General features: G+C 42.4%; 2 protein-coding genes across 3 annotated transcripts; one reads left to right on the top strand and one right to left on the bottom strand.

The window, feature by feature from the left end:
* Nucleotides 1–192: 192 nt before the first annotated feature.
* On the bottom strand, nt 193–3,538 carry ercc1 (excision repair cross-complementation group 1). Its single transcript, XM_086051263.1, has 9 exons — nt 3,083–3,538; nt 2,663–3,010; nt 1,810–1,913; nt 1,613–1,712; nt 1,260–1,336; nt 810–909; nt 576–647; nt 421–489; nt 193–329 (listed from the first exon to the last, which is right to left on the bottom strand). The coding sequence occupies exons 1-9, from the start codon at nt 3,140–3,142 to the stop codon at nt 264–266; spliced, it is 996 nt and encodes a 331-aa protein (XP_085907389.1). The 5' UTR covers nt 3,143–3,538; the 3' UTR covers nt 193–263.
* A 42-nt stretch (nt 3,539–3,580) lies between these two features.
* sona (SON DNA and RNA binding protein a) lies at nt 3,581–14,536 on the top strand. 2 transcript variants are annotated; one of them, XM_086051254.1, is made up of 10 exons: nt 3,581–3,776; nt 5,084–5,171; nt 5,287–5,491; nt 6,864–6,922; nt 7,036–9,264; nt 10,549–10,939; nt 11,300–11,832; nt 11,922–12,400; nt 12,472–12,564; nt 13,378–14,536. In XM_086051254.1, the coding sequence occupies exons 2-9, from the start codon at nt 5,144–5,146 to the stop codon at nt 12,544–12,546; spliced, it is 3,999 nt and encodes a 1,332-aa protein (XP_085907380.1). In that variant the 5' UTR covers nt 3,581–3,776; nt 5,084–5,143; the 3' UTR covers nt 12,547–12,564; nt 13,378–14,536. The 2 variants fall into 2 exon arrangements, with proteins under 2 accessions (XP_085907380.1, XP_085907379.1); XM_086051253.1 differs by having other exon boundaries at nt 3,582–3,776; nt 13,266–14,536.
* Nucleotides 14,537–17,305: the final 2,769 nt, after the last annotated feature.

Below are 17,305 nucleotides of genomic sequence, written 5' to 3'. Positions count from 1 at the left end.
ATTGCACAGGCGAGCATATAACTAAACAATGAGGTGCTAGCAGTAGGACTATGATTCCTCTAAACTTAAAAGCATTGTTTCAGATACATCTTGCAATGTTTATTTTATTAACGTGTCTCTTTATACTATAAACTTAACACATGAAAATATGTATTCATAAAAAGCACTGTGCAGCCAATTATACAATATGACAATGGTTCAAATGTCAATTTATTTTTCTTTCCAGCCATCTTTTCATCCCACATACTGCAGATTCTGTTTCCTCAACTGTCACTCTTTGTCTTAGATTTTAGGAAAGGTTTATGAAGCACATCATAAAGACGCCGTGCCTGCAAACACAAAATGCCAACAGAGTAATGCATACTACACTTCAGTTTTCTTTTTAACTATGATAACAACGTGCATGTTGTTCACCCTCACTTTTTGTGGACCAAGGCCTGGACACAGAACCAGGTCTTCTTTTGATGCACTGGTGATTCCTTCCAAAGACTGTAATGAAACAATAGAGAGAAAAAAATACTAATGGACCAAAGTAAACATTTCAGTTACAGTGACAAAGGTTAAGAGACACTCACAGAGAAGGTTGACAGTAACGTCATAGCATCCGTCTTGTTTATGGACTTCACAGTGGTCAGGCAGTCTGTCACCTTCGAAACAAACAAATGTGTATTTTGTGTGACCGATTCTAAAAAGAATAAATAAAAAATTAAACAAAGAATGTGACTGTATCACACAAAGCTGAAATAGATCATTCCTATAAAGAAGACACAAAGTGCTTCACACCTTCAAAAAAATAGTTACAAAGTTACCTTTGATAAATAGTTTTTTTCAACTTGCTCCTTCAGAAGATCTGCTGGTTTCTTCTCGTATGACTTGTATGTTTCCAGGTAACGTCCTGCCTCCTCTGGGCTGCCAGTTCATGAAAAATAGATAAATAAAATAAATGAATTATATTAAATTGTATATAATAACATGAAGTATGCTTAAGACACTTCTATAAAGTATACGAATTACGTTGATTATATGTTGACTATGAGCTGTGTGCATTCAGATTTGCATTTGCTGCACAGCTGTAAAACCGCACTGGTGTGTATTGTGGCCATCACAGCTTTTATTAATGAAGAGATTTGTTAATTTTCCAATCCAGTTATTATTGTCTACTGTAAAGGTTGAACAACACAACTGTTCAGACTGTCAGGTAGCAGAGATAGTATTGTTTGTAATTCTTTATCTTCTCAGGCAATCAGTCCAGGACTTACCTCCAAGCCAAAATAAGAGTGCAGTCAGCCAGGATGCAGATGCGAGCCAGCTCCTTCAATGCATGATGGGGGTCTTTCTGTGAGGGGAAAACCCCAACAATACACAACATTTTACAAATATACAATGGATGTAAGAAGTCTAAACACCCTTGTTCAAATGCCAGGTTTTTGTGATATCAAAAAAGAGACCAAGATAAATCACTTTGAAACTTTTCCACTGATAAATGCACTGAATGTATTTTGGTATATTTATTCCATTTTGCCACAATTGCTTCAATATTAATCAGCCATCCATTCTGTACAATTGATGAAATTAGACAAACCAATTCATTATTATGGTACTTCATACTTACCACATCCACTTGAACTAGTAAAACTCGAAGGGTGAAGCTCTGTCCAAGCTGCTTAAGTCGATCATGCACATAGTTTGGATTCAGATTGTGATACCTCAGACTTTTAAACAGTTGATGTACAAAAAAACAAAAGGGAGATAAAGTCAAATATATTGTGGGTATTTCAAAGAATGTACTAGGTAAGCACAAACATCTACCTGAGAAAGAGAGCACAAGTTGTCTGGCCCAGAACATAGTCTGGCACAACTTCTCCAAACTCCCATGGGACCCTCGTCACAAACTTCAAAATGGGATTCCCCCTCTGTAAGCATAAAAACAAACAACAGTGACGTTCGGGTACAAACGTGATCATTAAAAACATGAAATTAAACAAGTGATTTTTTGCCTATTACTGATACTTTTTATGAGTATACACACACCGCCACAGTTACGCAACAGCTAATTCGCAAAACACAACCAGCCCATAGTTTCTGCACCTTGGCAGCGAGGCCAAAGATCCAGAGCCAACTTCAAGCGTCCAACAACCGGACTACACTGTCTGAAACACAATCATAGGGATACTCCCACACCCCCTGCAGGTAGGACACCTCTGCTATAAGTCAAAGGCAAGCAGGGTTACAGTGAGGTTTGTTGAGCGCACAGAATGGTATTAGCTGCACTTACTTGTTTGCTCTGTGCAATTGTCATAGAGGTGGGGTGAATTCGTGTTTGGTCATATGTCCTTGTGCCTCACACACAGTGTATGAACTGCTGTCTCCATCAGTTAAAACTATCTTGTTTTCATGGGCACTCATTTTTTTTACCCCCACACTCTGGGCTCTACTCCTGCAAGTAGCCCCTCTGGTCACAACGCTCAGGCTTTGCCCCGGTTGTCATGAAACCACGCTCATGACACGCTCTCAATTTCAAGAAGACAACAAACGTACCGCGGAAAGGACATGTTATATTTCTTCATTCTTGGAGCATTTTAACGAATGCATGACACAGACACCAGGGAACGGTTTTAAAATGTAAAAAACAAGTGTATCTGATATTCCTACTGGTGCATACCTGTCTGGGACTGACAATAATGCTGCTCCCGGACCCTGCGGGTTTTGCACCGAGGCTTGGACAGTTTACTTCTTTTTGACCACAACCGGATCCCTGAGTCTCCTCGTTTTCATTAACCTCATCACGTCCACTCATTCCTTCTCCTGGGGGCACTGCGTCAGGCTCGCTTTGACTGGCATTAGTGAGAGCTCCGCCAGTTTTAGGTGTGGGTATTTCAGAGGACCCTTGAGCTTTAGTTTTGATGATATATTGTGCATATGACAAAGGCTGTCCCTCCTTTACTGGTGATGCACATGCGTTGGTTTTGCTTTGTCCCACGGTTGTTGATGGTTGAAAGTGCTGCTTTGGCTGAAAAACAAACATGTCTGACTCAAATGATTGTAAATAGAAACAGGAGAAAATGCTGATAGATTCACTTACAGGTGTTCTCTCCTTGGTAAAGGCAGAATCGTCCAAATTGATATTAAACCTCTTCTTCATGTCTCAGCGAGGGATGTATTGAACAATGCACGAACCAGTAGACCGTGGGAACCATACGTATAACTTGGAAGACGATATGTACTGTACTGGCAATTAAGCTTCCATTAGGTGCATGTTGTAGCATTTCAAGCAAGAAAAGAAATCCCCAAGCCAATGCAAACGGGTTTTATTGAACTCCAGCTCCTTCGCCAAACACACACACACACACACTTCCTAGTTTCATATAGCGCCTCCCCTACAGTGCTTATGGGTAATGTAGTGAATTTATATATCAAACAAAACAAAACAAAACTACCACACCTCTTCATCTCATTAACTTAATTAATCATTCTTTAATACTGTACCAGTATGTGTCGCGAGTCGCGACTATCTGGGAACTCTGCAATAATATCTATCCATCCATCCATCCATCCATCCATCCATCGTCAGACTCGGGGAGTTGCCCGGGTAACTGTGACGCTGCCACTCAACGCGCGCAGCACTGCATGCCGGGATACCTTCCTATCATGGCGGAAGAGTTAGCTGGCTAACGTTGTCGGTGCGCGATTGTTCGGCTTCGCACGTTTTGGAAATTAAGACCACGGCCCTTGAAAAAAAATCGTCTCTCCTGCTAGTGCCTCTAAACTCTCACCGGGTAAATATGCGTCAAAAAAAATCGGCGAATGTGATTAAGTAACCAACTTACTTGTTGAAACGAACAGTCGCTACTAGCGAAAATGGATTTAGAGCTAGGTTGTTAAACAACTACGAGCATGCTAACCAAGATAGCTGTATTAGCTAGAGGAATAGGTTGTGGATGGCCGTGGAGGCCGCAATTTTGTAGCATCCTGTTTATTTTACTATCACTATTGCGCTATAAGTAATCTTCTAAGCAAATGAATCGTTTTTTTTGTGGAAAATGTTCCTTTAGCTGTTTTATACGTCCGATAGCAGCGTGACCTCCGATAATTTTTGAATGAATGTTAAAGCTAGCTTACAGTCACGCAGGCCCGCTGGCGTTTAAAACTTGTAAACCGAGTTACTTATATAAACTTTGTTTGATTCCTCGTTTTCTTAGTAAACTTTGTCCGATACGTTACAACTCATAAACAATTAGATCAGTTTATCCCCCCCCCCAATATGACTGCCCATTGTCACAAATTAAGCGTCAAAACAACACGTTGTGGTTGGCTGGTAGCGCGGCAATGTTAATTTGTAGCCATTATTGTCACAGGAAAGCCGATCTCGTTTCATTTTTGTCGTATAACAGATATCATCAAAACAATATATCATAAGTCGAACAGACATATTTTTTAAGTGGGTTTGATCAAGTTTCACTTAGCTAATTTCAAAGAGTTCTTTTTGTTGCTAAAGCGTATAGCTAAAATAGTTTTGGAATACCTCGTATTCAAAAGTACATTTTCCTACAATATAAAAATCCAATATGTTGAAGCACAGCTTCCAACATCATGATTTTATTGAAGTTGCATTAATTTGCAGACTTTTAATGTTTATGTATGCTTTGTTAAATAGAGAAAGTGACTGAAACTATACTAACTGTTTAATTATCACCCATCCATTATTATGTTAATGTGACAGATTTACACTCGTAATAGCAGGGTTTCTCTAAATTTAGGGTCAAGGTTGTCAGATTGTCACAATTTCTTAGGGTAAATTCCTCTATGTTCTTTGTCATTCATGCATGTACAGTATATGTGAATGTCCCCAAAAGTTGAATCAAGGCAGCAGGAGATGTTGGAAACATGTCATTTTAAATGCAAAATGCTAAAAGGTGACACATCTTCGACAACCAAGAAGAGTGCAGTTGCCTTGATTCAAGGATTGCTTAGTTGTAGAATTTGATGGAGTGTGGGTCCCGTAGAGGAATCACCTTATTAATTTGTGTCTTGAGCTGAAGTTGTTTGGAAAACCCTCAGTGATTGTATGTTGATTCTTCCCCAGTGACGGTACCGTTCTAACATTAAAAGGACCCTTTACAACAGCACTCTCACAACAGATCAAATGGAGTGTGCAGTGGATGTTCCAGCCGGTGAGTGATGGTGAGGGTAAACTTTACCCCACTACTTTCTTTTGCCCATTTGGCCATAAAACTACATAGTGTAAATATACTTTGCATAATTTTAAATTCTGGGTGTGATCTTCAGGCGAGGATGAGACAACGGAAAAAGATGATGTGAATTGCACAGATGGGACTGAACAGCCCCATAAGAAAAACAAGAAGCACAAAAAGCACAAGAACAAGAAGAAGAAAAAGAAAAGGAAGGGTGAAAAGGAAAGCAGCTCGGAGTCTGGTGCTGAGTCTGAAGCGGAGACGGCGACTGTGAAACTTGCCCGGACTACTCGAGCCAGGTCAGTTGTTTTGACTGTCATACTTTGTGGACGCACCATTTGCCACACCTCAATTAAATGCCGGGTGTGTCATCCACTTAAACAAACAAAGATGAGAACAAAGTTCATGTGCAGTTAGAATATAATTATAACGCATTTGAATATACAGTTACAGCTAAATAAATTACAATATCGCAGAAAAGTGTATTTATCTTAGTAGTACAGTTTAAAAGTGGAATTATTAAATATTTAAATAAACATATAGAGATACTTCAGAAGGACATTTCGCTCCGAGAGTTGTGAAGTCTGATTTTTGGCGCCAATATTTGGCATTTTGACAAATATCGGCAATTGCCTTTTTTTTCAAATCTAATTTAAAACGCAGTTACCTTAGGGAACTATTTCCGTATTTAAATTTTCTGTGAACTTTATAAGAGATTTTGTTTTTACATTAATGGGGTTTCTGCATTAGAGACATCCCATTAACCTGGACATTTTTTTTTTTTTAATGTCAAAATTGGACATATGTGTTTTCAAAGGACAGCGAGGATATATAACCTGCAACATTGTGCAAATCTGAAAAATGTCACTTTGTGTAAAGTGATTTTATATAATGACTTTAAAAACAAATTGACCTACTGGTATACAATTTTCCACAATATTCTCATTTGACATGTAAATACATCTAAATATCATGATTTTGACAACATTCTTGCAAAATTCTAAAATGGCCACTATTTGAGGAATTGCAGTATACACAATACGATTTTCACACTGTTGTGCAGCTAGTTTTTAGGCCTCTTTCTCCAGATGTTTTTTATTTTAAATAGTATCGCGGCACCTCAGTTTTCGATGAGGTCCGTCCTGCAGCAGTGATGTAAAACCCATATGGCATATGTCACTGAGTGGCGAATGCTTACGAATGTTGGGTTTTCGGCAGGGTTCTTAAAAGGGTGCAAACAGTCGACAAGAAAAACTGTTTGTCACAAGTTAAAAACAGTTTGTGAACATCTTTGCAACCTTTTAGGAATCCTGACAAAAACCCAGCATTCGCTACGTTTGCAAGCATTTGCCGCTCAGTGAGATATGGGCTTAACTGGTAAGGGCTTAGATAATAATTAACTTACACTAACAAAATAGTAAGGATGAACTTGCATATAATTGACATCTGTTGCAAATGCATTCGGATGGGGGGAAAAAATGAGAGAGAAATCACGCCCCAATCTCCCTCCCCCCCAAAAAAATGTTAAGAATATGTGAATCTGGGGGTATGCAATGGATGCAGAGTCAATAATGTTGTGCTCCTATATTATTAATCAGCTACCCAAATTGACATTAATTGTGTTGCTATTTTGTGGGGAATTTCTGAACCCACTTGACCTTGTTTTTGCAGTGCGAGGCTGGCCGCAAAAGCTGGAGATCATGCTGGGCAGAAGGAAGAGACTAAAACAGGTAGGACAAGTTGTAAGAATGTTGCATTTTTATTTTGGATTGATTTTCTTTCATGCACAATAAACAATATAAGAAAAATAGAATAAAAAAAAGCTCATTAATTGTCTTGTCAGATTGTGTGGACAAGGAGGGAGATGCAAAATCTAAAAAACACAAAAGACATGCTGCTAAGAAGAAGAAAAAGAAGAAGAAGAAGGATGAAAAGAAATCCCAATCTCGCTCTTCATCTGATAGCAGTTCCGGCTCAGGCTCAGAATCTGAAATGGAGGGGCGTGCAGGGACAGGTGATGGCAAATCCTCTCCAGCGGTAGCGCCTGGCCAGCATGAGCCAGTATCCCTAATGTCACCCCAAAACAACAAAGGGGATGAGAAAGGTATTCCCAGTCTGCTGAATCCTGAACCACTCGGAGAGAAGAAAGAGTGCATATCTGAAATTGATGTTCCACAAAATGCAGAGAAGACCGCAAATGATGGTCAGACCAATGGAACAGAAAAGGATATAAAATCCAACTTGCCTTGCTTGGATGAAGTAACACAGACAGGAACAGTTCAAATAAAGGAAGAAGCCAGTCTAGGAGATGGTACTTTGACTCATGCCAATGAACTTCCTGACATTATTCCTAAACAGGAAGGCAATGCACCTAGAGATGAGCCAATACAGAAAGATGAATCCAGTTTAGCGCAGCAGGCAACTGTAAAAGAGTCTGATTCACCCAGGCCAGCATCTCCCCTCCCTGTTATGGGCCCAGATATTAAGCAGTCTAGGTCAAGTCGGTCTCCATCAAAAAGTCCCGCTAAGCAGCAGAATGAGGATCAAACAGTTGTGGCAGTGGAAAAACCACCAGAGAATCATTCGAGATCAGCCTCAAAGGACAAGCAATCTCCCGCTCGTCTAAAAAAGCGGCAGCTCTCGCGCTCCATCTCTCGCTCTCAGTCTCCTAAACCTCGGAAGAAGGCCGTCTCCCCACGCTCAAAGTCTCCCAAGAGAGCTCGCCGGCGGTCGTGGTCCACTTCTCGGTCACGCACGCCCAAGAGGAAGTCGTTGCGGTCTCCGCGGAGGTCCAAGTCACCAAAACGTCGGAGAAGCTTGTCTTTGTCTCCGAGGCGACGCCGAAGCCCCCCGTCGACAAAAAGAAGACCCTCAAGATCGCCAAAACGTGGCGGACGCAGGTCGCGCTCTTTATCTCGGTCTCCAAGGAGAAGCCGGAGATCAAAGTCCCGCTCACGAGGGCGCTTAAGGCGCTCCCGGACACGCTCGCCCAGACGTGGTGGCGCAAGCGGTAGACGGTCACGCTCTCGCTCGTTGGCCAGGGCCCGTCGCTCCAGATCCAGGCGCCCTTACCGCCGCTCCAGGTCACGTTCCTTGGCCAAACGTACTGGCGGCAGGCGCTCGAGGAGTCGATCTTTGTCGCGACATAGGAGGTCGCCACCTCCCAGAACACGCCGCTCACGCTCCAGATCTGTCCGCAGGAGCAGGCGGACTCGATCACGTTCCGTCACGAACTACAAACGTCAGCGCCGCTCTAGATCAAGGAGTCCCCGCAAACGGACCAAATCCCGAACGCCCATTTCTCGCTGGAGATCCAAATCCAGGTCTCCAGTCAGAAGGCGTTCTCGTTCCCCTGCCAGGAGAAAGCGGTCTCCGCCGCGGTCTAGCAAACGGTCAAAATCCCGCTCGTTGCCTCGAAGGCACAGGTCAAAGTCACGTTCACCATTGCCGAGCAGAAAGAAGTCCAAATCACCAAGGACCTTCGTAAGAAGGTCAAAGTCAAAATCTGTCTCTGTTGGCTTGCACAGATCCAAGTCCAGATCCCCGTCTGAGTCAAGTGATAAGCCGTCTGATAGGTCCTCCCATGCCAGATCCGCCTCACCCCCTCTTGCGGAGAAGACATCATCTTCGCCCCAGGCGGAGCAAGCATCTCCAGTAAAGATGGCATCTCCAGTAAAGATGGCATCTCCAGTAAAGATGGCATCTCCAGTAAAGATGGCATCACCAGAAAAGATGGCATCACCAGAAAAGATGGCATCACCAGAAAAGATGGCATCACCAGAAAGGATGGCATCTCCAGAAAAGATGGCATCTTCAGAAAGGATGGCATCTCCAGAAAGGATGGCATCTCCAGAAAGGATGGCATCCCCAGAAAAGATGGCATCCCCAGAAAAGATGGCATCACCAGAAAAGATGGCATCACCAGAAAAGATGGCATCACCAGAAAAGATGGCATCACCAGAAAAGATGGCATCCCCAGAAAAGATGGCATCCCCAGAAAAGATGGCATCCCCAGAAAAGATGGCATCCCCAGAAAAGATGGCTGCAGTTGCTGAAACCGTTCCTACAACAGGTGAGAGTAGTTTTTTTTTTCCTTAACAACTTCCCTAACAATAGGTCTGGATGATTTAGAAAAACAATCTAATTGTGTTTGTTGTTTCAATTTCCCAATATTGCAATTTAAGCAATAAATTAAACTCTATTACAATAAACATCTTGTTTTTTATACGTACATATTTTTGGTCTTATAGTTTAAATCAACCATGAATTAATATGAAAGACAAATATATAAGGTTCAAAACAAGCGGTTTCGCATCGCAGTTTGCGAGGAAAAATGAGCATTTAGCGCCTCATGTGGGCACATTTGAAAACACAACTGTGAGCGATCACAACATGCAGGAAGTCGGAGGCTGGAGCGAAGCTATTCGTTTAACGGTGCGGGAAGATGGCCGAAGTGTGGGAGTATTCCACATTAAAATGAATATGACCACTGCTTAATTGTGACACGGATCAGCCTAGTGTGAAGAGAAAGTATATACCAACAGTCAAACGTGGTGGTAGTGTGATATCTGGAGCTGCTTTGCTAATTCAGGACCTGGATTGCTTTTTTGTTTTATGTTTTTGTTTTATTGAACGAGTTCAGCTCTTTACCAGTAAATTCTGAGGGACAGTGTTTGGCCATCAATTTATGACCTCAAGATGAAGCATATTTGGGTTCTTTATCACGACAATGATCGAAAACACATCAGAAGGTCAACTTCGGAATGGCTTACAATAAAACAAAGATGTTTTGGAATGGCCTACTCAAAAAGTTGAAGTCCTGAATTCTGATTGAAATGTTGTGGCATAACATTTATAAGGCTGTCCATGCTCAAAAACCGACCTGTGTAGCCTGTGCCGAATTAAAGCAATCCTGCATGGAAGCGGGAGCCAAAATATTTTCAAGACATTTTGCCAGTTCTAGAAAATGCTTGATTTCGCTTGTTGCTGCTCAGAGTGGCTCAACCAGTTATTAGGCTTAGGGGCAATCACTTTTTCCACACAGGGCCATGTAGGCTTGGATTTTTTTCCTCACTTAATAATAAAAGCCTTAATTTCCAGCATTTTGTGTTTGTGTTGTATTTGACTAAGACTGAATTTGTTTGATGATGATTGGGGGGAGAATCAGGAAGGGGCCAAATAGTTTTCTACACTTTTTTCACTGTACAAATTTATTTAAAAAAAATACAGCCTTTGTGATTTGAAAGCAGACTTGTCCTACATTGCATTTTTGATTGGAAATTGATTAAATGTTCAGCCCTACTTCACAGGTTAATGCCAAAGTGTATTGGGTTTGAATATCTGCTCTATATTTCAGGTGGCTGGAAACCTGTGATCTCATTGGTTGATTCCAGTTCTCCAGCTGTAACTTCTGTGGCTGAAGTGCAGGAGCAGCCTGAAGCCCCTGATGCCATCCCCGAAGTAGAGGAAGAAAAACAGACGGAGGAGGCCAGCTTATGCCCCGAACACGATGTTTCGGGGACTGGGTCTGTCTCCCAAGAACCTGTCACTGAACAAGAGCAAGAGGGATCTGAATGTTCTCAAGCCCCTGAGGAAGAAATGGAAAGTTCTTCCCCGCCGGTGAACACGCTAGAAGAATCCCTGCAAAGCCCCTCGCATACAGCATCTCCAGGAAGGCAGAGCAAAGAGTGTTCGCCTTCACCAGCAGATCACAGGGAACCTTCCCGCTCAGCTTCACCCCCAAAGAGGTTTGTGCTTTGCGTATGCAACGAACGCCAACATTACAATACAACGAAGCTTTATTTATATGCACATTTCACAACAGCTGTAGCAAAGCATCTATGACAAAATGGCAATAATCCACAAAAGGCGGTGAAAGCAATAATAAGCAATAAATGAAAAGACAAATGAAATGACACTAACACATATACAATAGACACCAGAAAACAAGATTTGAACTACTGTATTATTGTAGGAAATTATGAAAAATAGCTAGCTGTTTGCGGCGGGGGGTTGCTTCGCTGTGTTGGTTAGTTTGCTGAATGACTTGAGTGTAAAGTCTTAAGTGTGGTGATAACCAATGTAAGCACTCACATCCTCATCTTCAGGTCAAAGTCTCCAGTGAAGAAGAGAGAGTCTGTCTCACCACCCGAGAAAAAGAAGCGCCGGTCAAAATCTCGGAGTCCCGGCCGGCGCAGGAAATCCAGCCCTTCTCGTTCGGCCACACGACGCAAGCGATCCCGTTCCAAGTCTCGAACCAGGGCGCGCCGATCCAAGACCCGCTCTCCAACCCGCAAGAGACGCTCTCGCTCGCCCAACGCCAGGGGGCGGAAAAGATCCAAGTCCGCCGACAGGAACAAGCGGTCTCGGAGTCGATCCGCCGGCCGCAAGAAAAGGTCTAGGTCAGGAGACAGGGGTCGCAGGTCCAGGTCTCGTTCGTCTGACCGAAGACGGTCAAACAGGTCAAGATCCAGAGGTCGGGGGAAGCGTCCAGTGTTTCGCAGTCGCTCATTTGATAGAAGGGATAGGTGGAAAAGGGAGCCGAGCCACTCTCCCGTTTTGATTCTCCGCAAGCAGCGGCGCTCAGGGTCGCGGACACGGCGCAGCGCCAGCAAGTCGCCTCCAAGGCTCACTGACCTAGGTAAAACTTTTCACACGCTTTGATCACACGGAAGTCACAACGTAGAAGAGCGGTTGTGTAATTTGCTTTGTCATCATATTCTTTCCCAGATAAGGACCAGTTACTGGAGATAGCCAAGGCCAACGCAGCTGCCATGTGTGCCAAAGCGGGCGTGCCCATCCCCGAGAGTCTGCGACCGAAAGCCATCCTCCAGCTTCCCCTGCCGACGCCGTCTCCCGGCCCCCTCTCCCTCCCGCTGCCCCTACCCCTCCCCATGGGCATGGGGATGCCAAATATGCCCAACATGGGTCCAATGGGGTTGCCCGGTATTCCAGGAATGCCCAGCATGTCCAACATCACCATGAGCGCCGCCATGGCAAGTATGACGGCGGCCACCATGACGGCAGCCTTGACCAACATGGGGGCCTTGGCGGCCATGCCCCCTCTTGCCCCTCTTCCCACCATCACAAACAAACCTCCCCCGTGTCTCGCGCCACCGACCCCGTCCCTCAACCTGGACCACATCGAGGAAGCGAAAAGGAAAGTCACTCAGCAAGCTAACATCCACACCATAAAGGAGTTGACAGAGGTAAACGATGCTGCCGCTTGATGCATGTTGCATCGGAGCGCCAGTAAACCTGTTTGTCTGTTTTTGTCTAGAAATGTAAGATGATTGCCAACAGTAAGGAGGAGATGGCTGTCGCTAAACCTCACGTCTCGGATGATGAATTCTAATCCCTTCAAGGCTTCAAGGTAAAGACAACAACCTTTATTCTGCCTTTTCACACAAATTCCCCGCTTAACATTTACCGTTAGGGATAGGGTATTTGAAATTGCTTGAAAGATTATGGAAATTAACAATCAAGTGTTGGTTTAAAAAAAAATAATAATAATACATGGCGGAACATACATTTCCCCCCAAACATGAACTACTTAGTTACCAAAAAAATGACTCTCTTCTTGAGACTACAAATGAGTTGCAATGCTGTAACTCGGTCATGTAGTGTTGCCATGAGATCATTACTATGCTGTGGGAAATGTTCTTATTTCACCTGGAAAATGATTTATTCACTACAAATTCTATATCTTTGTTCAACTATCTATGCCAGCCACGTTTCACGACTGGCAGAACAAATAAATGCTCTTCCACTAGATGACAGAAGGTACATACTAATTAACCTGTCAACCCATGTTGAGTGACGTTTGTTTGGTGGGGTGTCCTGAGATTTTTTTCCTATGTCAGACGTGCCTATTAAAGATTGGGAAAATTGGAACTGTGGCATATCAGGATTTGTGTACAAATAATATAATATACAGATGCTGTGTTTGTGCAATGTTAGCATAGCTGTTTCACACTTTGTTTTCATCTAAAAAAAAAATTGCATTCATTGACCTTGCTCGTTTATTGCATCGACTGATCGGAATTATTGAATGTGAATGTTTCTTTCTTGCAGGCGCTCACTGACTAGAAGTTAGACAAATATGTGAAGATACTTTTTGTCCCCCCCTTCTTACGACCCACAGAGGAAAATCTAACAAAAAAAGGATTTTCTTTTTTTTTTTCAGGACAATATGCCCACTGTAGTTCCCTTGGGAAGTCACGTGGCGTTTGAGCCTCACACAAAAGACGAGCATCCTAGTTGCTTACAAGTAACCCCCCCACCCCCACCCCTCCACACACACACACACACACACACACACACACAGACACACCCACCCACCTTGCTTCTGTTTGCGTGGCTGGGTCATGTGATACCACTCAAGAAACTGGACACGTTGACTTCTCGTGTGCATGATTGTATACCTATAGTGCGAATGTGAGTGTGTGCGTGTATATATAGTGATTTTCACCAACATCCCCTCAGTGTCGCTGCTTGCTCAAGCAGCCACTGTTGTAAAGACTGAAACCAAACTTACTAGTGGCGCCCTTTTGTGTTTTTTGTAAAAGCTTAGTTCGTCTAAATTGGTTTTACTTAAGCTTTCTTAAAGGACCGTGTATAGTGGACACTGCTTCCTCGTTCTGCTGTATTCCCTAGTTTTTGCGTTTTTTTTTTTTTTTTTTTTAACATTGTTTCACTTGATTTTTATGTGTGATTTGTTGACACCGGCTTGGGTAATGTTCAGTTCCAAAAGTTGTGGGATATCTGAGAGAAGCAGATTAGATGGCGCAACATCTCCCTGTCACAAAACACTTCAAAATTCAATTAGTTCTGCCCTGTTTGTGATTATACTTCTTTTAAAGTGGCAGCTAAATTTAAGTCGGAGATACACGCACAGAGGAAATAATTCATCATTTTACAAACTGTAGGAGTACTTATTTGGAGTGGTAGTGGATTTGAAAAGCTTGAGACATTGCTCGCTGTGATTCCAACAGTGGATCAGACAATCACTGCTTGTTTTGGGCGATCTATTAATGTCGTTCATAACCATAGAACTTACATCAATGTCAATTCACTGCAGTGGAAAATGAGTAAACTGCCATCCTCTCATGACCAACGCTGTCTTAACGGTGGAAGATAAAGCAAAGATTTTCTTTTTTCTATTGTGTCTACTTCTCTATCAACACACCAATCTCCTTGAGGTGATCCTTATCGCTATTTTAAAGACGGGAGGAAAATGAGAGGAACATGCGTTTTAGGATTTTTTGGGGGGGGATTCATTTGAAGACATTGCTTGCTCTGTATATAAATGTGATAATGATTATTAAAAACCTCATTGATCTGTACATATTCATATCCTTGTGTGTTGTGTTCGCATCATGTGACTGCACATTTACAATAATGTTTTTCTTTTCATCTCATGAGCATTAAAAAAAAAAAAAAAAGCTCATTCGGTTACAGTAAAGTAATTGACCACGAACAGAATACAACCTAAAGGAAGAATACAATGAGTAATTAGTGCCAATATGAAGATAAGCAAACACAAAAGTGAGGCGTTTCAGATAATCCTTTTTATGTTTTTGTAGAAGAGATCACACTTTAAAAATGATTTGTAACTACATTAAAAAAAAGTCTCCCCAAAATCATTCTCAATTAGACTACAAACATTTTTGGGAGAGGCATTTTAAACATTTCGTTCCCACTATGATATATTGTGAACGTTTTCTTAATGTGACATTTAAGTGATAGTATTTCTCTTACATAATCCTCACCTATGAGCCTGTAATCTCAGCAACCATGACTCCGAAACACTGCTTCTCATACTGCCATCTCGTGGACAAATTGAATAATTGCAGGATGGTATTGAGGCGAGCAAGTTCTCAACTCCACTGTTATGGGTCGAATTGACTCGTTTTTGTTGAAAAGCGATTTAAAATTTTCTTTAAAGTGTATTTTTGTTTTCGTTTTTTATATTTTTGGGGGGATTTTTTTTCCTTTTGGTTTGAAACCAACTAAATTATGAAAACATGTACATCTATAGAATATGTTTTTTCTTTATTCCTTTCACTGGGGATATTCCAATAAATTAATCGCTAATAAATGAATGAATCAGGGTCATTTCAGAAAGGCATTATTTAGACACACGGGGCTGATTTTTCAATAGGGGAAAAATGCATACAAATCCCTTACCCCTTACAGCCAGACTGTAAATCCGGCATTTATTTAGATGAGCTCCCCAACTAATTGTAAGTGGCACGTGTCCGGACAGCTTTCTCTATTTGCATTTGTCAGACTACCACATCGACGCATCGCAATTAAAGGGATGCCAGCTTTCATCAGGCAGGAACAAGCGGGGCTCCTCTTGCAGAGCCGGGAGGTGCAGATTCCTATTGTTCAATGTGACAATCAGGCCCCGGCAGGTATAAATGGGTCTGCGTCATAAATGTCAACTAAAACCCAAAGTGACGTTGAGAGGTTGTGCAGCCTTGAGCGCCCAGCTGCAGTTCTCCTGATGAACGTCTGTGCTGCAGTCAGAGCCCATAAGTAGAACCTGGCGGCAAGATTTAACAGCTGTCACGACAGCCTTATTGTCAGTGTGTGCTGCAAAAAGATGAATGGCGAAATACTTTGGGATCGAGGAGCATTGTCTGATGGGCCGTGGAGTTGCCGCATGCCTCGTTGCTTTTTGAATTGCTGGATTCATTCAGTGCTCTTCTAAAAATAGCAGGCATTACAGAAACATTGCCTCCAAAAAAAACTATTTGCAACCCTGGAGGTCAGTGAATAAAGTCACCTCTAGAGAGTTAATGCAACAAACATCATGGTCTCGCCACAGGATGGTTTTCCTTGAAAGCGCATGAAAACTATGTTGAGAGCCAGAAAAAGAAAATGTCTCAGACACTGATTTCCATTTAGCTCATTCAGTGCCAGACATTTTCAGACCCTCCTTTACCATAACTTTTGAAAAATACTGAAAAATGTATAAAGAAGTTCCTGGGATTGAATGGCTGGACTGTGAAAAGACCAATAAATATCTCCTTGGCACTGAATGAATTAAATAAATATTGATTAACTCATTCAATCCCAAAGACATATTTATATGTCAAAACATAAATTTGCCACTGAATGATCTAATGGAGACTACGTGACAGGACCCATTAGGCATATTTTTGCAATTTAAAACAAGTCTGTGACATCCATTGGCCAAACCCCCAATCAACAATCATACTACCCCTACATGCTGAAATCGGCGAATTGTAATTCTATTATTTTCAACTTGACAGCATGGTGTGGACCAGGGCAATTGGACTGGCGTAGCTGCATTAGAGCGCCTTGTTGTTGCGGTGTGGAAAAGCCCCGCGATGACCAAGTGGGATATACTATCGTCACCACAGGCTTTAATCGGATACATTCTCTCAGCTCAAAACATGTAGTTATGTTTGGCATAGGAAAGTTGCTAGATGAAGTAGGGTCCATTTTTGCATGTCGAAGAAGTTTTTGAAGTAGTTTTTTGGCATGGAATTTGAACATTTTTATCATAAGGACAAATGTGCGCGGGGATTGAAAGGAGCTCATAAAGGTTTATTTCTCTGCTGCTGTACTTTTTGTCTTCAGCAGTACGGCATAAACCGCATCTCATTTGAACGGCGTTTGCATGCATACATGCATATGAGGGCTGCAACTTGCATACTGAGCATCGAATGAGTCATTGGCATTGGCCGATCAATGGCTGGCGGTCGATGGACGCCTGAGTGCTTTGCAACGACCACTCTGTTGTGCAGCCACAAAAAGGAGGTCACGCGCACTAATTTCTCCTCAGTCCTCCTCGCACGTCTCATTTTGCTTTCACATCAACTACCCACCCATTCACACATCCACACACCCACTGGAGCTTCTTTCTCCACAATCTGAGACAGGCTAATGAAGACAACAGAGGCAGCGAAGAGAGAAGAAACACAAGTATTTGTGGGGAAATGAGCTCCTCTTCCAGATAAGAACTGAGCGCAGGAAAAGGAAATCGAGTCCCGAGATGAGAGAAGATTTTGCTGAGAGAGAAAAAAAAAAGAAAAAAGCGTGAGATCGCCGAGATGTGATCGTCCATCTAATAGTCCGGG

Source organism: Filicampus tigris, chromosome 14 (assembly GCF_054856515.1).
Source record: "Filicampus tigris isolate MCC_2025a chromosome 14, RoL_Ftig_1.0, whole genome shotgun sequence".
Classification (NCBI taxonomy): domain Eukaryota; kingdom Metazoa; phylum Chordata; class Actinopteri; order Syngnathiformes; family Syngnathidae; genus Filicampus; species Filicampus tigris.
Note: the sequence above shows the minus strand (reverse complement) of the source record. Positions and strands in the feature narration are given on the sequence as shown.